The sequence below is a fragment of the Polypterus senegalus genome, chromosome 6, assembly GCF_016835505.1.
Source record: "Polypterus senegalus isolate Bchr_013 chromosome 6, ASM1683550v1, whole genome shotgun sequence".
Taxonomy (NCBI): Eukaryota; Metazoa; Chordata; class Cladistia; order Polypteriformes; family Polypteridae; genus Polypterus; species Polypterus senegalus.
Window position 1 is genome coordinate 68,167,316 of NC_053159.1, and position 20,434 is coordinate 68,187,749.

Below are 20,434 nucleotides of genomic sequence, written 5' to 3' on the forward strand. Positions count from 1 at the left end.
TAATTGTATAATTCCTAATATTTTTAATGTGAAGACAGTAAAAAAATCCAACCAGTGCCCAGGCAAGGTGCTTCACGTGAGAGTTTTGCTTCAGGTTTCCTACTGGGAATTTACATCAAGTCCTGCCTTCTTTTTTTTTATAGTCAGGGGAATTCCTTCTGAGCTTTGAAATGTAAAGGAAGGCTTTGAAAAACGACATAAAAAAAGAGCCCCTCACTTGTGAAACTCATGCGGCCCCACCCCCTGACAGCTGACTGACTCTCATTTAAATGTCTGCCTCTGACGCTTATGTTCTTCCTCTGTTCGGCAGGTAGCTGCAGTCGTGTATGGGCTCGAGTCAGACGCTCTCTGCACTGGGACCTTTTGTCAGCTGTCACGTGTCACACCCTCCTCCTTTTGAGCCTGAGTGAAAAGCAAATGAACAGCAAGTGAGGGTGACAGCAGGCGCAGGTGGGAGGAAGGAGGACAAGATAAGAGAAAAAGAAACTGGAAGGCTTGAACATCTGGGCAAAACATTAAAGAACACTCTTTTGGCTCAATGACTCAATCCTTATTGTCCTAATGGAAAAGTGACCATTGTGGCAAACCCCACATTTGGCTTTGTGGTAAAATGACTTAAGGAGCTACAAGAGAATCTGGCTGACATACTATGCCAGACGGCAGTGGGCTCCTTTTGTATTCTTCCAGCTTTTGCTGGCCTCTGCTTGGGAGAAGTGCCTGGGCTTCTGTGGATGGAGCTCTCTAAGAAACACCCCTGATGTCTGCCCTGCTGCTGGCATTTGTGCTCCTGGACTATGGAATCACTAGCTGCCTGGCCAGAGGATGGAAGCCTTGCACAGGTGAGTGGGATGAAAAGGACAGCAGTGGGCTGTTTCAACCAGTGCTGAAAATGAGCAGATAACCAGACGTGGGGTTGACAGTTAAGGGAAGTGTAGTGGTGTCCTAGTGGGGTGTTGTGTAGGTACATAAATTATAGTAGCATTGTCAAGACACTGCAACAAATGACAGAAAAAAAGAATGTAGAAAATATCTCTTTATCTTTAAACTCAAAGTTGTTCTATTCTTTAAAGCAGCAGCATTCAGTGCCTAATCTGCACGCATGGAGACATTTTGAACACAATTCAATTTTAGCTTGCTGATGAAAAGCAGAATCCAACTCCGGACAGGGTGTCATTCTCCATCTAGGTTTTTGGGAAGGGGAAAGAACACAGCAACACCCCAAAATAAATCCAAACATACATGTGGAGAACATGCAAACTACACACAGGCAGTGACCAAAACAATGACCAAAAGATTGTGAAGCAGTGGTGTCAACCATTGACCCACTGTGCCACACCACAAATAATGAAATGACTAGTATAGTGACTAATCTATTAAACACATGGAAAACGTGATTTTAAATAGCCTTCAGGACATGTATCATAAGCTAGTTTTTCCACACTTCATTCTGTCAAACAAAGGAATCTGAGCACTGAAGAAAATGTAATTTGAGAAAGTCTTCTTTCATTCAACAACTGTGTGAGAAAAAATTGTACAGGATATAGACAGGACAGTTTGTCTTATCTAGTCCTGATAGACACACAATTGAATTAAATTCTAATTTGTAGATACTCTATATATGGTCACCATCTTATCCTTTCATTTGTTCAAACTTCTTTAGTCCACCACAGTGTGATTTTGAGCTGCCACTCCAACCTTTTGGGATGTCAGGGCCTTTCAATGCACACATCTTCGCAGTTTCACAGAAAAAATTCTGATTTGCAAAATAACTTGACATACCTGTCATTGGGACAAGTGAGCAAAATGGAATGCTTAGAGAAAACAAAGCAATCTTAATGGGTGAAAACTTGAGATCCCTGCAGCTCTGCTAAGCACTGCACCAGTGCGCTCATGCAGATTATTACCTTCTCATTTTCACACATCTGAGTATTGGGAGGCAGAGCTTCTCTCGAGAGCAGCAGCAACAAAAGAATAAGATGGAAACCAACCAGTCCAGGCGATCAAAGGGCACACATCCAAATGGGGCAAGTGCACCTCTTTGGGAAGTGAGAGAAAATTGTGGTACCTGGACAAAAGCCCACAGAGACAAAAGGAGAACATACAAACTCCACACTGACAGGACTCTGGATTTGCGCCACTCTGGGTCAGTAATTTTTAGTTTAAAAAGAAAGGAAGAGTAAATCTATTAATCTTTTCCAACCCATCTAATTGAATATTAAAATCATTGAATATCATAATAAATCATTCTTTTGCTTTTCCAATTGGAGCCCAGGCAGGAGAATTACCTTCTAATGGTATCAGCGGTGAGATTTGAATTCACCACCTCAGGAATGGCAGTACAGAGCCTTAACCGCCACACCACACTGCTTGTAGCTTGACATCTATTTTACACAGATGCCTCCTTTTCCAAGACTTGCTTAAAAATAAATTGGCTGACCACACAGCATAAAAATACACTTCAGTTGCTTAAATAAAAATGTTAATTATTTTCTTTAAATATTTTAATTTTTATGTGAACACATTTGATTAATTGACCTCGCAGAAATAGTCTAAATTTTTGGCCAAATGAACAAAAATTTAAATAAAAATAAATACTGTTCTAACAAATGATGAGTGTGTTGTCAAAAGTCAAGTAATTTCTCTCTAAATTTAAGTTAGTAAAGCAGGCATATGAAAAGGAAGTTTTTAAAGAGGAAAATTCCGCCAGTGATGCTATTTATTGTGGACTGAGATATTGCCAGCACAAGGGATTTTTTATCGCTTTCTGTTTTGATTTGCCTTTAATTGTGATGGACTTCATCATTTGTTGCTTATATTTCTTTTTTTATTGGTTTAGACAAGCCTTTACAGGCAACTTACTGTAGAAGCTATGTTATTTTCCTGTATTTTTGATTAATATTCCACTCAGGTCACTTAACCTGTTTTTCAAAATGATGCTCCAATTGCCCTGTGTGACTCAAAATTTTGTGTCCCATCCAGAATTCCTGGCTTATGCTTTACAAGGCTTTGGCTTGCTGCCGCCTTATAACCTTAATTAGATAGCTGGCTCCTTAACATAAGAGCCACAGATACACTAAGTCATATTTATACAGCCTGTCAATCTACCGTATGCCAAGAGACTGACATTTTTCTCAGCTGACTTAAAGCAGTCAGCCTCAATCATGATCCAGATGTCTTCGTTTTTGAACCGCACAGGAAACCAGTCAAATACAAGTTAGTCAAAATACAAGCAGCATCTACTTATTTCTCCCTGTAAGGTGGCAAGCTGAAACACGCAACTAAGGACCAGCTTTAAAAGAGACAGTGGAAGACTGCAAGCCAGTATTATTTTTATTTCTGAACAAAGTCTATCAGTTAGGTCACACTTCTATATGTGTCATAAAGAGATTATGAGTAGCGCAGGCTGCTTTGAATCCTACCGACTCTGATTCACGCCCACATAATAAGCCCAGAACGTAGCTACTAATGCGCTGCCTGCAAGGTTTCCAATGAAAAAAAGAAGAATCTGGCTGGCAAGTTGGCTTAAATCTGCAAATGGCTTCGGAATGGACACCTCAACTGAAGCCCCACAGGTGGACTGAGACAGTACAGTATTTAGACTTGAAGTCGGGAAAATGTGACTGGCCAGATTAGGCAAAGGTGCCTGATGGTGACAAATGTAAAATGTAGTATATACAGTATATGGAAAAGAGATTTTTATGATGATTACACAATGGAGGTTAAAGAACTTTACTGGATCTGTAGGTAGCTGGGTGAAACACCAGTCAAGGGGTAGGTTATACTTATAAAGAAGTCTTCTGAGACCACAGTTAGAAGATGTATGCAGTTTTCTCTCTGGGTTGCAAGAATGACATGTTAGAGTTAGAAGATGACTAGGAAAGAGTTACTAATCAGATTCCTATAGGCTGAATATTTTAAGCGTAAGCAAGCAAAAATTATGAAGTGACATAATGGAAGTGTTACAAATTTTAGTAGGGTGTTATTAGGTGGGGCACAGATACAGAGGCAAGTGAAGGATATACTTTGATAAAAGTTTCACAAATCTTTCCTCACACACAGGTGTACATGCACGGAATAAGTTATGAAGTAGTACAGCATTAGAAAGCCCCAAAGGACCTTTAAATCCTAATAGCTTGATGCATATTAAGGACTAAGGATTGATTTGTCATGTATGGATGGATATTTGACCTCTTCTTGTGAAAAGTTTTTTTTAATGGACCTGTGGTCTTTATGAATATGGGCCTCAGGCAGCTCTCTTCTCCAAAGATTTGCCTTTGTGAGCTAGCATACATACTGTACTCTCACACAAGTTAAAAAGTTACTCTTTCTAAAAGTAATTATATTTTTCCTTAATTTTCTATTTTGTTTCTCCCTTTCAGATGCAGCATAGCACTCTAAAATGTTACCAGATTGTCAGTGAGATGATTGAAACATTTTCATCTAATTTCACAATACTTGTATGAAATGTGCAGTGTTATTGGAAATGAAGACCACCTCACTTTTTAACTTCATACAGTTTAATAAGTTCACATTTACACTTTGGTTGAAAGAGGGGAGACACCACCATCAGATCAAAGTAGATTCCAACTTACAGGTGTCTGTGTGTCCAGCAGGAAGTGTTAACAGGTCCAGTGCTAGAATTTCATTGTGGAAATTCTGCGTCTAGTGCCACATCAAGGTCAAAAATGAGACAAAATATCCATAACAGCAACTGTTGTAGAAATTACTTTGGAAATATATTAAAGAAAGAAATCTTCTTCTCAAACAGGACCTCTTTGAGTCAGGATACAGGCAGGAGGAAGCTTATCCATTACATGGGATACAATGGTCACAAAGAAAAGACAGAGAGCTATATTTAGAGATAACCGAAGTTACATAACAGTGGCAAATTAATGCTTACTCTGATTATTTCACTATATTGCATTCACTCTGATTGGCTCAAGAGAGATAGGATGTTTCCAATAGAGAGCATGACCACCCCAAAATAAAAGTCTAATTTCACTGTATTCTTGGTGTTTACAATGCTTTTCAATACTTCTTGAGTTCCTGTGTGCTTGACATCTGTCAAGTCTTACAGGGAACATGATAGTCAGCCAACTATTTGAACCATCACCCAGGACCTTCTTGTTGGAAAAAGTTTACTAAATGAGGAAATGAAAGCAGCATCTGTATGGACATATGGCAGTAACATTGTTCAACTCACTCCAGCAATTTTGCTGAGTGAACTGCCAAAACAATGATGCTGCATTCCATTTACCTCTGAAGTCAGATGTCAGAGCTGGGAATGATGTCACTCCCGAGTTGACTTCATTCCAGTAAGACATTCAGTTAACCAATATGGACGAAACCAGGAAAAACTTTGTTGTACTTGCTCAAATAAAATAAATAGCAATTGATTACAACATATTATGCGGTATGTTCCATATCCCAGCACCATTGCAACAGGGTCACAGATGGACATTGGACAGTGCTGCGTGTAAGACTGATTTAATAAGACATAAATACACAGAAGTACTATTAAACAGTGTAACACTACAGCTTTCACTAATGTCCATGGTGTATGTTGCCATTTTGAATTAATGTCATAATCTGAAGATGAACAAACTCAGACTTGACAAGATCAGCTCTGAGTTGGAAATCAATTAAGGGGTGTTCCAGTTGGAAATTCTGACTAGGAACTCTAAAATTCTGACTTCCCGCTTCAGATGGAACACTGCATAAAATATACACAGAGAATAATACTGCGGGCAGAATGAATTTGCTTTTGTATAAGAGTAATCATGTAATCATCTTGTGAAATTTCTCTCCAAAGTGTCGATCCACCTCCCCATGTTTTTTTTCTGCACCTGCTTTTTCCATTCTATGGTGACAGAGGCCCACACACTCACACATCCATGTTTCAGAGGTCAGTTTGGACTCTCCAGAATATGACACATTAATTCTGGAAATGTTTTCCAGTTTGTTCAAATATCACCAAATTCTAAAAATACATATAACAGTCCGAGCAAAAGCTGGACAAAAATCTTTTTCTCCTTCTTTATACTTTCCTTCAGACCAAGCCAATTTTTAGGGTGAATGAAGCTGGACTAAATTCTTCAGAATCCAATTGTTTTTTATGTAAATTCTGCATTTAAAACTCTAGCGTATTTAAATGAAAGACAAAGAAACAATTTCTCATTGAATCTGGAAAGTAAGGAAGAAAAGAACACATCTTTGGTTTGATTTATGATGTGTGTTTGTACATGGTGCTATACTGATTTATCAGCTTTCATCAAAAATAAGTTGGCTTTTACTATTGATGATTTTAATATGAATTATAAGGTTTACATTATACTGTAAATTTGCATACTATAAACTATACACAAATACTATAAATACTAGTGGTGATTTGAATATGAATTATGAGGTTCACACTATAAATACACAGCATGCATGCCTATATTATGGTGTGCAAATCTTAAACAATATACAGTGCATCCGAAAAGTATTCAGAGCGCATCACTTTTTCCACATTTTGTTATGTTACAGCCTTATTCCAAAATGGATTAAATTCATTTTTTTCCTCAGAATTCTACACACAACACCCCATAATGACAGCGTGAAAAAAGGTTTACTTGAGGTTTTTGAAAATTTATTAAAAATAAAAAAACTAAGAAATCAGTTTGAACATTGAACATCTCTGGAGAGATCTTAAAATGGCTGTGCACCGACGCTTCCCATCCAGCCTGATGGAGCTTGAGAGGTGCTGCAAAGAGGAATGGGCAAAACTGGCCAAGGATAGGTGTGCCAAGCTTGTGTCATCATATTCAAAAAGACTTGAGGCTGTAAATGCTGCCAAAGGTGCATCGACAAATTATTGAGCAAAGACTGTGAATACTTATGTACATGTGATTTCTCAGTTTTTTTATTTTTAATAAATTTGCCAGAACCTCAAGTAAACTTTTGACATGTAATTACAGGGTGTTGTGTGTAGAATTCTGAGGAAAAAGATGAATTTAATCCATTTTGGAATAAGGCTGTAACATAACAAAATGTGGAAAAAGTGATGCGCTGTGAATACTTTCCGGATGCACTGTATGTGGATAATATGTAAAATGTAATATAATACTGAAATCACTTATAAATTTGCCAATTTAAATATGGTCATTATATCTGTTTAAATGGTGCCCTACATAATTACTATATATTAAAGTTAGCATTGCATGCAATTTTGTTTCCAACCTTTTGTCTAATGTGGCTGATATGAGCTCAATCTCCCTATAGCTCTTTGATGTTATTAGCAAATTTGGAAAATGGATGCACCCCATATTTTCATATTTGGTGGTCTCAGTAGGCTGCACACATGTAACATTTTGATCAAGTGAGAATGGGGCAAAAAGCACCGTGCAGTATACCGTACATGTATATTAAACCTGCATGTATGTAATAAACCTTTTACTCGCCCTTTCAGTTTCTTAGGTCGTTAATTCTCTCATTGGGGCTCTTGTAGCTAAATTCTGATGTGCAATAAGTGGCAGTAAATGAGGCAGAGTTAAGGCAGTTTGGCACCAGTAAAGCATAATAACACCAATGCAGTCAAAAATGTTACACGCCTGCCTCTCAGAGCAGGTGCAGAATAGAAATGGGCTTTTTATTTTACATTTTGAAGACAAAATGTCAGGGGATTTGTCAAACCTTTATAAAAGAATGAACCCAATACCTGTTATCTCTTAATGTCCGTGAAGCTGAATTAACGTTTGAAAATGAAAGAGTGGAGCTGAATGCCATTGTTTTTTTGTGCCTCGGGATATAAACATTTAAACATGAGTCACTGCTCCCTCTCTTTGAAGAGGTGTACATAATATTCTATAGAACTACTGAAACAAAGAGCCAGCCCACAGTTAGTTTGTATGTTACAACCTGCACACAACCTTTTCTTTTTTGTATAATATGTATTTCTATAGCTCAACGCTGTCGCACAATATACAAGATCAAAGCTGTGGTGCAACTGCTTGTCTATACTGTTGCTTTTTGACCTCTGAGTTGCACTAATAAAAATTAATAAACAGTTCTTTTCCAAACAAACTTGACTCTTAAAGTTGTAGAATTAGTTTTCCTGTCTTTTGACGTCAGTTAAATTATTAGCAAAACCTGACTCCGTTTCTGTCTTTTGGAGATAATCAAATTCAAATGTGTTTCCTTCAGAGCCGCTCACCTCTCATGAGAACCTTCCACAAGGATCTGAAAGACAGATGCGCCCCAGCTGGATAAAGACTTCTAGCATTTGAGAAACAAGCACTTTCATTAGTGTGAGATATGCGACTTTTGGGTTATCTATCTATCCTAGTATCCTTCTTACTTACGTTTGTAAGAAAGTGTAAACCATCCATAATAAATAACATTGCAACTCTTTTGCTGCATGCTTTATACTTAAGGACACACGAAACACAATATTTTGCTGAATAACAAAACTAATGCTATAGCTTGTGTACTTTTACAACAATTGGTAATTTTTTGAAGCCCTCTGACCAGCAGTACAGTTTGTGCAATGAGGCATCACCACTTTCAAACACACAAAATCTCCTGAAGTGCATTTTTACCCAATGAATGTCCAAGTAGAACAAGGCCCATTCAAGTCACCTTTACAAAAGCCTTAATGGAAAGATGACAAAACAACAATACAAAGGTGATGCTTTATCGCTTTTCTGTGCCTTCCATCATGAGTTAAATGTCACCAGAAGTAAAGTACAGGTCCACTGGCATGCTGCCACACACTATTGATAAAGATGCTCCACTGTGTCCTAACTACAGGCAAGGCTTCAGTACATTGGCTGAACAAATGATCTGAACTTCCTTGGGAACCCACACCTAGGAGAAACAACATACTTCAGACTAGTCCACATGAGAGATCATTTCAGATCATCCCCCCAATAATGCTGTTGAAATGCTGATAGACACAGCAACCCTAATGGTGACAGGATGGTGAAGGAGAAGCTCCATGCAAGGCAAACCATCAAAGGTTTTTTGCTCACACCTCCTGTAGTACAATGCCTGGTCACACATAGTTGCTGTGCTCACATTTGTCCTTCAAAATGAATGCAAAATCCTTCTCACCTGATGTTAACCCCAAAGAACACCTGGTTAGGGTATAAAATGAGACTTTTGAGCTCAGAGAGAGGTATCAGTCAAATTGTCACATCTAAAAGGCTGAGCTATTTAACTCCTTTCGATTGAGAAATTTTATTAGAGGCTCCATTGCATAATCTCCGATCAGTGAGGTTGAAAGTGCAGGGCATTTGGAGTCTCAGAAATTTAATGCTGATCTTTATGCGTGGATATATACAAAAGTCTAAATGGATCCTTCATGTAAAAGTGTGCTCAGCATTATTTACTACTCCAAACGACACAACATAAAATGTTAAATGAGGCCATTAAAGGGCAACCCCGTAATTACAAAGAGACGGGTTTGTCTTCACCAACCTGTGGACAGCCTGCAAGGTGCAAGATAATCAAGGTCTCCACCCTGAGGTAAAAGAAAACCAAGATGTACCAGTTGCCCTCGCTTGGTGACACAATCACTTTGTGCAATAAGAACGGAGTGATAGTGGACTGACAGTACAATTATGGGATCTCCTATGAATTCAGACTTCAATAGTTTTAATGCTGAAGACAGTGACATTGGAACAATAAAACATTTTGAATGAAGGAAGGAGTACATTTTTTCATCACGTTTTAAGTTTTACAGTATGGAAAATTATTCTCTTAGCTTCATAAAGTTAAACAAAATTAACATTAAAGTTCTGTTCACATCCTCTGTGGGGGCATATTAAACACTTTTCCATGTGGAAGTCTAACACACAATAGATTAGATAAGCTATTTAAATGTAATCATGAATGATCGGTGAACGACTGTAAAAGCCACATGAAACAGTGACTTTTAAGAAATGATAAAGAGACAATGAAGTTTTGTTTTTAAAGAAAAAAAAGAAAAGAAAGCCATCAATATCTGGCATCACTTCAAAATAGGTGAGTTTCAAAGCTTTCTTCTTAAATGTTGGAAATGCAGATACTTAAAAGTTAGTGTAAAGTTGTACCATGTCATCTCTTCTGGGTTTCTTTAACCTCAACAAACAACGGTGGAAAAAAAACAGAACCATGGGTAATGGGGATCTGACACTTGAAATTTGAAAAAAATATGAAAAGGGAAAACTCAACAATTAGCAGAGTAGATTAACAGGGATGTACAAATGCAGTGACAGTTGTTTTAAAGCACCCATAGAAACTTAAGCAAACACTATTATATAAAATAGATATGGATTTACTTTTTCAGGCATTCTCTACTACCAAATTTATCTATCTGTTTTCAGACCAAATTAGCATCATCAATCTACTTACAGTATCTTGCATGTCTTTAGGATGTGAGACAAAAAAACAGAAGAATTGAGATAAAATTCACTCAGCCGCAGGGAGGTCATCCACATTAAACACAGCCAGTACCCAGACTGGGATTCAAAGCTAGGACTTTGGAGATATGGGGCAGTAATACCAGTCACCGTGCCACCTTCAATCTATCATATGCAAATCTGACCCCTCTTTGACTGTTACCAATCCATTAGGGTGACCCGATATAAAAAATATCAGTGACACACTCCACGGTCAGTTGCTGCCCTGACCCAACCATTTTAACCAACTTAAGTTATTTGTTTGTACATGTTTGCCTCACAGGTAACACAGATGCCACTTAGCTGGGCAACAGACACTTTACTTTAGTTCGACTGCTTAGGTTGCGTGTGGAGCTAGTTTGTGGCGAGGCCTTAATTGTGTGGTCCAAAGCTCATTCCCAGGTGCTTTTTATTACAAGAACATTTTCTGCGGGACATTCTTATCTTTTTTATAGTTATATTTCTATTCAAATTGATATTTGTGGGACCCTGTTAATTTTTTAAATCCTTTTTAAATTTCAGTAATAAATTAAAGGGAACTCCATTGCATAATGCCTCACTGTGACTGTGACAGCAAAGTCAGAGGTTTTCTTTCTTTTTAATTTTCTTGCTTTTCAGTCATTCTGTTGTGTGTTCAGACCACAGTGTGTGCATAAACATATTTATGTATTTATTTATTTAAAAAGCTTCTGGAGAAAGCCAAATTTCCCCATTTGGACAAATAAAGATCTATCTATCTATCTATCTATCTATCTATCTATCTATCTATCTATCTATCTATCTATCTATCTATCTATCTATCTACTGTGAATAAATAAGGAGCTAAAACAGTAGTTTTAAAAGAAAAACAGCTGTACAAGGTATATAAGTCTGATAACTCCAGCATTAAATGTACTGCATATGAGAATATGAGTGCAATGGTTTAAAGGATAATAGGAAGGCTAAAAGGCAATTGGAGACAAATATTGCAGAAAAGACAAAAAATGACTCAAAAACATTCTTTCTATATTTTAGTAGTTAAAGAACTGTCAAGGAGGAGGTGAAGAGTTTTATAAACGATAAAAGCAAGCAAGAATTTACAGACTGTGCAGCAGAAAATGATTTGAACTTGGATGTTACTGAAGTTTATACTTGTAAAGAAGGGCATAACCTCCCTAAAGTAACAGAGACTATTTAGTGATTTGGAAATCACCAGGACCAGTTAAAATGTATCCTGAGGGTTTAAGGAACTTAGTGAGTACTGAAAATATACAGACTCTTAATTCATACTTTTTAAAAATCTCTGCAAACTGGGGGCATTCCTGGAAGCTAGCAAATATCATCCATTTGTATGAAAAGGGTGATTAGACTCATCCAAGTAACTACAATTTAGTAAGCTTAAAATACATCACAGGTAAACTAATGGAAGGAATTATTAAGGAAATGATTGAGCAGCACATGTCTAGTATACAGTAGATGTATTAGCCAATTATCAACATGGGTTCAGACAGGAAAGGTCATGTTTCACTAATATCCTGGAGCTCTTGGAGGAAGCAATAAAAGCATACAGTAAAAGAGCAATATATGATATTGTTTATTTTTAATTTTTAACAAGGCTTTTGATAAGGTACCACATCAAACATTAGTGGTCAAATTGAAAAATTGAGTTGGAATTCAGGGCAGACGTACGTCAAACACAGGAAGCAAAGGGTTACAGCGAGGGGAACTTTGTAAGAACTAGGTGATGTTAGAAGTTTTGTCCCTTGGGGATCAGGCCTGGGTTTACTGCTCTTTTTAATATACGCAAATGATCTGGACAAGAATCTGATCACTAAGCTGGTTAAGTTTACATGTGGAAGGACAGAGAATGCAGAATTAGCTGAATTGTTATGGAGGGGCCACGGGCCTGGGCAGATTTGAGTCAGATGAAAATGTAAAGTATTACATGTAGGAAGCGTTACATTTGAATACACAATAAGAGGTCTGTTACTTTAAAATCCCCCTTATGAGAAGGACCAAAGAGTCATAGTCTGTCTGCACTGTCTACATCCAAGCAATGTACAGAAGCACTCAAGAAGACAAGATAAGGGAGATCATGCTTATGTCACACCTTAGTGAAGCCTCACCTGGAGTACTGTGTGCAGTTTTGGTCTCCATATTACAAAAAAGACATAACAGCACTAAAGAAAGTTCAGGGAAGAGTGACTAGACTAAGGACTAAGACACATGAGGAGAGATTGAAGGAGTTGAATCATTTAAATTTAAGCAAACCTCGATTAACAGGCAACATGATTGTAGTTTTTTGTTTTTTATTTGATGAAGCGAATCAGTATCATGAATCCCAACTGTTACTTTAAAATGAGCTCAACAAGAACATGGGGAAACAGTTTAAAACTTTGTAAGGGCAGCTTTCACATAAATGTTAGGAAGTTTTTCTTCATGCATAGAATCATAGACACATGGAAGAAATGACCCAGTATTGGCCTGTTGGGCATGAGTTTAGGGACCTTCAGATCTTGACTTGGTTATATTGGACAATCTAGGCGAATACGGTGGCCAAGTTGCATGGGATTGGATTGGGTTAGCCTGTTTCCATCACAATAGTTTTGAAGTACTTACAGTATATATAGAAAGATTATGAGATTTATATAGTGATTTACAGTATATTACTGTAAATACATATTTAAACATATGTTTTTTTATTTTAAATTCTGATGGAAGAAAGGAACTTATGGCTTGTTAAAATAAACATGATATGCTGCTCTTTTACTGTAAACTTTTGTTACTTCCTCCTAGAGCTCCTGCATATTGGCTCATTCCACAAGTGCAAGCTGCTTTTAGCTGAAGGAATTTTATTTCCACAATGACTACTGCTGACTAAATGTCATGAAATATGTTGCATTACTTTCAGTCCTCTTTAACTTACTGTTTTCTGTTAGCCGAAATAGGTGTTCATATTCTAAGGGTGTCACTATGAATTCTACAGAGTTGTTTTATTTTTGTCATTTTTCACAAAAGATCATTAATTTTAGAATGTTATTGTGGCATGATTTCATGTTTGTTTTTTAAGAGGCATCAGTATTTTGAGATTCTTGTTTTGTGGAGACTGCCGTACTATTTAAGACAATGATTCTCATCGCCAGTTATGTTGGTGTGGCTCAGCGTCATTGTGCCATCATTGTAAAAGATAATGGCATAGTAGCTCTGGTATGCTAGCTTTTGGGTTAACTTTGAAAAGAATCCTTAAGATTTTTTTTTCTTTTTATTAATTTTATTGCAATCCATACAAAGCAATCAAGTTTTTACAAAAAGAAAAATTGAGTTAAGAACAGATCGATCCCCACCACTGAGAGAGAGAGCTAGCCAAACGGCGTGAAATTTAAGGCTTGTAAACATACCTAAATTATTAAATTCTCTGTGCTTTATGAGCTTATTTTAAAATATTACTGATTAGATCCTGCCACGTTTTGAAAAAAGTCTGTACGGATCCTCTAACTGAGTATTTGATTTTTTCCAATTTCAAATAGTATAACACATCGGTTTCTCACTGAGGAGGGTTTGGGTTTTTCCAGTTTATCAGAATAAGTCTGCGTGCCAAAAGTGTAGTGAATGCAATCACAATTTATTTGTCTTTCTCCACTTTAAACCCCTCTGGAAGAACCCCAAACACAGCTGTTAATGGGTTAGGAGGGATTGTGAGTCCAAGGCTGTCTGAAGGTAATTAAAAATTTTGTCCAGAATAATGTTAATTTGGTGCAGGCCCAGAACATGTGACCCAGTGAGGCTGGGACTTGGTTGCAACGTTCGCAGGTTGGATCATGCCCTTGAAACATTTTGGAGAGTTTTAGTCGAGACAGATGTGCTTAATATATAATTTTGAGTTGTATAATTGTATGCTTTGCGCATATGGAGCGCGAGTGAATTCTCTGCATTGCTACTTTCCACTCATTTTCTGATATATTATTTGAGAGATCTTTTTCCCAGTGTCCTCTTGGATCTTTGAAAGGAGGGATTGTAAAATGATTTTATATATTGTAGAGATGGAGTCTAATCCTTGAGATTGAGCAATATTTTTCCAGCATGGATGAGGGTGCAAGATGAGGAAAATCTGGAAGGTTCTGTTTAACAAAGTTCCTGATTTGAAGATAGTGAAAGAAATGTGTAGCTGGAATGTTAAATTTGGAATGTAATTGTTCATAGGATGCAAAGACGTTGTCTATATAAAGATCTCTAAGCAAGTTAATTCCAAATTTTTCCAGATATTAAAACTGCATATGTTTGTGAAGGTTGAAAGAGGTGGTTCTCTTGCAGAGGTGCCACAGATAGAAGCTTCTCCGTCTTAAAATGCTTTCTACATTGGTTCCAGATTCTAAGTGAGTGGAGCACAATTGGGTTATTTGTATATTGCCGATAGCGTGTGTTTATTGGAGCACAGAGCAAGGAATACAAAGAAGTACTGCAGGATTTTACTTCTATTGCGGTCCAAGCCTGTGTATGTTCTTCTATTTGTGTCCAGGTTCTTATGCCTGTATATTTGCTGCCCAGTAATAAAACTGGAAGTTAGGTAGAGCCATGCCGCCTTCTGCCTTTTGTCTTTGTAGGGTCGCTCTTTTGATGCGTGGATGTTTTGAATTCCAAATAAATGAGGTTATTGTTGAATCTAATTGCTAAAGAATGATTTATTAATGTATATTGGATGTTTTGAAATAAAAAGGAGCCTAGGAAGAATATTCATCTTAACAGTGTTAATTCTTCCAGCTAGTGTGAGATGAAGGGTTGACCATCTATGCAAGTCTTGTTTAATTTTTTCCATGCAGACGCGAAATTTTGTTGATAAGAGCTTTATGTTTACTTGTGATGTTTACCCTAGGTATTTAAACTGTTCTGCAATGATAAAAGGTAGGGTATCTAATCTAATATTATATGCTTGAGAATTCACTAGGAAAGAGTACACTTTTATTCAGATTAATTCTGAGACCAGAGATCTTTTGAAATTCTGTGAGTGCTGCTAAGACTGCAGGCACAGAATTTTCTGGGTCCGATATATACAGTACCATATCATCTGCATATAATGAGATTTTCTGTTCCAGTCCTTCTCTGCTAATCCCCTTTATCTGATCAGTATTTCGACAATGTATTGCCAGTGGTTCAATGGCAATCGCAAACAGCAGCGGTGACAAGGAGCATCCTTGTCTAGTACCACGTTCTAGTTTAAAGTAGTCTGAGCAAATGTTGTTGATGCAAACTGAAGCTTCTGGGTTAGTATACAGTAATTTAATCCATGCACAAATGTTGGGCCAAACCCAAACTTCTCCAATGTAGTAAAAGGTATTTCCATTCAATCATGTGAATGCTTTTCTGCATCCAATGATAATAATATTTCTGGGGTGTTTGATTTAGTTGGTGAGTATATTACATTAAACAGGCGAAGATTTGAAGATAAGTGTCGGCCCCTAATAAATCCAGTTTGGTCTTGTGATATTACCGAGGGGAACATTTTCTCCATCCTTCTAGCTATGATTTTAGAGAGTATTTTAACGGCGTTATTCAGAAGTGAAATTGGTCTGTATGATGCACATTGTAATAAGTCATTATTTTGTTTTGGAAAACAGTGATTAGTGCTTGGCGAAAGGTTTGTGGAAGAGATTGGTTATCTCTGGCTTCTGTAAATGTTGCTAATAGGAGGGGAGCTAGCTGAGCGGAGAATTTCTTGTAAAATTCTGCAGGGTAGCCATCAGGGCCTGCTGCTTTCCCACCTTGGAGTGACTTTATAGCATCTAGTAATTCTGATAATGCCAGAGGTTTATCAAGTTCCTCCGCACTAAAAGTGTCAATTTGTGGTATCTGTAATGTATCCAGAAATGCATTAGATTGTGTATTGTCTTCTTTAAACTCAGTAGTATATAAGGATTTATAGTAGTCTCTGAAAGTGTGCATTATATTTTTGTGGTCGAGATTTTATCTCCGTTCGTGTTGGTGATTACCGAGATTGCGTTGCGCACTTCTTGCTTGTGAATTTGTTGAGCTAAAAGCTTATTAGCTTTCTCTCCATGTTCATTGTAATGATGTCTGGGTTTATAGATTAGTTGTTCAGTTTCTTTTGTTGCCAAGAGGTTTAATTCTGAATGTAGAGCCTGCCTTCTCCTATGTAGAGTCTCACTTGGTAGTCTGGCGTGTTCTTCATCTATTTTAGTAATTTTGCTTTTTATCTCTGCTTTTTAAATAGGGAAAGGATAATATTCTATTATTTTAGGTCTTTGTACTCTTCTTGCTGATATCATTATATCTATCATTTTCTACAGCTTTTGATGATAGACATTCTGGCATTCAGCTTTAGCCTGGTTTTTGACCACTCTTCTGTATCACTTCCAAGAACAATCCATCATCTCCTGGGTGTTTTGTTTTTTGCCATTTTGTTTTTCAACAACAGCTTTAGGTGATACACTTTTGTTGCGATTCTTTATTAACTTCGTCAAATCAATAGATTATAAATAATTCAAAATGGTTCAAAATGTGCTAACTCATTTGTCAAAAGGTGATTTTGCTGTAAATGAAGTCCAAATAACCACAGTGCCTCTTTGCCAAGTTTATGGAATATGTATTTGACCAAAGGGAAAAATATTGCATGAGGAATAAATTAGCAATCTGCATTGCTTCTTTTTATACATTTTTTCTTTTCTTTTTTTTAAATTCATTACTGAATCCTCCTAATCTTTGGTGTAATTTAATTTTCTGTAGATTTCTTTTGATAATCTTAGTAGAAATGTGCTGTATGTGTAAGTCAACTTTGTATAATGACTTTAATCTTATCCAACACTTTGTATGCCAGTTTATAATTTATAAAGATTAGAAAATGAGAACAATCTAGAAAAGAACAGGCTATTCAGCCCAACAAAGCTCGCCATTCCTATCCACTTAATTCTTCAAAAAAACATCAAGTCTAGTTTTGAAAGTCCCTAAAGTCTTACTGTCTACCATGCTGCTTGGTAGATTATTCCACCGGTCTATGGTTCTCTGTGTAAAGAAAGATTTCCTGATGTTTGTGCGAAATTTACCCTTAACAAGTCTCAAACTGTGAACTCATTTTAAAATAACAGTTTTGATCCACTGTACTAATTCCCTTCATAATTTTGAACACTTCAGTCATGTCACCTCTTAATCTTATTTTGACTAAACTGAAAAGGCTCAGCTCTTTTAATTTTCCTTCATAATTCATACCCTGTAGCCCTGGAATGAGCCTAGTTTCACAGTACTCCAGATGAGGCATCACCAGTCCATTATAAAGCTTGAGCATAACTTCCTTGGACTTGTACTCCACACATCAAGGCGCTATATAACCTTACATTGTGCTTGTCTTGTTAATGGTTTCTGAACACTGCCTGAAAGTTGATAGTGTTGAACCCACTATGACTCTTAAATCCTTCTCATAAGGTGTACTTTCGATTTCCAGACCTCCCATTGTACAGCATATTCAAACCTAATATTTTTACTTCCTATTTTTAACAATTTACAATGTCATACTGACATTGAATTTCACCTGCCACAAATCTGCCCAAGCCTGTATGCTGTCCAAGTCCTTATGTAATGATATAACAGATTCCAAATTATCTGCCAATCCACCTATCTTGGTATTATCGGCAAAGTTAACTAGCTTGTTATTTATATTCCTATCCAAATCATATATATATTTTAAAAATAGCAGCGGCCCTAGCACTGACTCCTCCGGAGCACTGTTAACTTCAGCCAATTCTGATAATGTTCCTCACACAATCACCCTCTGCTTCCTGCGTCTGAGCGAGTTCTGCAATCATCTAAAAACATCACCCTGAACTCCCACTTCTTTTAATTTGATGTCCAATCTCTCATGTGACACCTTATCAAATGCGTTACATAAGTCAAGATAATTAATATCATATGATCCACTTTGATTGTATCCTTTTGTTGCCTCCTCATAGAATTCCAGCAAGTTAGTAAAACATGACATCCCTCTTCTGAACCCATGCTGAGTGTTTAGAAAATTTCCTGACTTTGCCATGTGCTGCTCAATCTTATCCTTAATAATTCCTTCCATTAATTTTCCTGTGATGCACATTAAGCTTACTGGCCTATAGTTGCTTGGATCTGCCCAGTCACCCTTTTTACATAATGGGATCGTATTTGCCATTTTCCATTCCTTCAGAATCTGCCCAGTGAGCAGTGACTTCTTAAAAATGTGTGCCAAGGGTTTAAATATGTACTCTCTAGCCTCCTTAAGAACTTGAGGGTAAATATTATCTGGTAATTTGCTTGATTTCAGCCTATTTAATCTGAGCAGTACTTCTCGATCTACAATTTCCAAATTCTTCAGTACCTCCTTAGTAGTCCCATTTACTGCTGGGAGGTTATCCACTTCCTCACTAGTGAAGACCTCAGAAAAATGCAAGTTTATGCTATTTCAATGTCTTAGTTTTAATTCCCCTTTACTATTCCTGATACACTTCATCTCCTCCTTCACTGTTCTTTTACTACTAAAATACTGAAAGGATCCCTCTGAGTCGTCTTTCTCCTTTTCTGCTATATTCCTCTCCAACTGTCTTTAGCCTCCTTAATATCCTTCTTTAAGGTTGCTCTTGTGTTCTCATGTGCCTTATGATTCACATTGGAGTTATTAGTGTTATAGATCTGTTTTTTTTCCTTTGCAGTTTCTTTTTTAACTCTTTATTAACCCAATGCTGAGTTTTTTAAATTTCCTGTTAATTCCAGATTCAAGTATGTTCCTGTCCTGCATTACATGTAAAACATTTTTAAACCTGTACCATTGCTCCTCAACTGTCTCCACACTTAAAATCTTATCCCAGTCTGTCTTCTTTAGACTTGGTCATATCTGCTAAAAATTTGCCCAACCAACATTAAACTCAACAGTTTTAGTCTTTGCATCCTCACTCTTCAAAAACACTAAGAATTGTATTATGTGGTTCAATCACCTCTACACCCTCAATTCTATTCTGATTATTACAAAAAACTAAATCCAGACAGTCTAACCCCACAATGGTGCTTTAACACACTGAGTTTAAAAAACAATCACTGATTACTTCTAAAAACTCCTACTCTTGTTCTCTGCTATTTACAAGGTTATCCCAGTTAATATTCGGATAGTTAAAGTCCCCCATAACTATAATATCCCCCTATAAACTTACCTTTTTAGTATTACCAAAAAGATATGCATTAAAATTACCATCTGAATTGGATGGTGTACAACACAGTTCTAAAATAACGCCTCTTTCCCAAATGCTTTCCAGGCAAAGGCACATGCCCTCACTGAGATGGGTCTCATTATCCAACTAAAGAGGACTTGCATTTAAATTATTATTGACATAAACAGCAACCCCACATCCTTTGCTGTTCTGTCTATCTTTCCTAAAAAATTCCATCCCTCTATGTTATACTTATCCCCATCATTGTTATTTAGCATGGTTTCTCTTATTGCTATAATATCATAATTATGCTCCTCTACATGCAACTCCAACTCACTTGATTCATTTTTGATACTTGTAGCATTAAGGCAAGCTATTTTTAATGTGTTCTTACTATTAATTTTACATGTAAACATTAGGTTAGAATTTACATTAACATGCATTACATCAATTATGTTTTTATAATAAAAAAGCAGTCCGCATCACTGCATTGGCATTCAGTTTCAAAGTGCAAACATGACGTGATATTCATTATAACAGGAACCATTTTTTATTCTGTTTTTCCTTGATGGATTTTTTCAATGCATGAAATGCAACATTAAACACACAAATTTAGTGCTGACATGAAAAACGTTTAATGCTAGAGAGTGATGGTGAGACTTTCTCTAGGATTTACTGGTTAGAAATGAAGGACCAGGAGAAAGCACAGACTTCTCATGACCCCGCTCCACTGCATCATCTCCAGTTGAGAGCAAAAATGGGAGTGAAGGTGCAAGTGATGCAGGTCACGATAGCTCGCCGATTCCAGAAGATCACTTGAAACTAGAAATGACCTTGCAGTCCGTGCTTTCATCTACTCCT

At 37.0% G+C, this 20,434-nt stretch overlaps 1 protein-coding gene across 1 annotated transcript in view; it reads left to right on the top strand.

Annotated features, from left to right (window-relative positions):
- The first annotated feature begins 320 nt into the window (after window positions 1–320).
- The window catches only part of LOC120530630 (thrombospondin-type laminin G domain and EAR repeat-containing protein-like), a 178,991-nt gene continuing 158,877 nt past the window's right edge, over window positions 321–20,434 (top strand). The window contains exon 1 of the mRNA XM_039755052.1: window positions 321–839. Coding sequence (XP_039610986.1) covers window positions 758–839 — 82 coding nt within the window. The 5' untranslated portion in view covers window positions 321–757. The remainder of the gene's footprint in view (window positions 840–20,434) is intronic.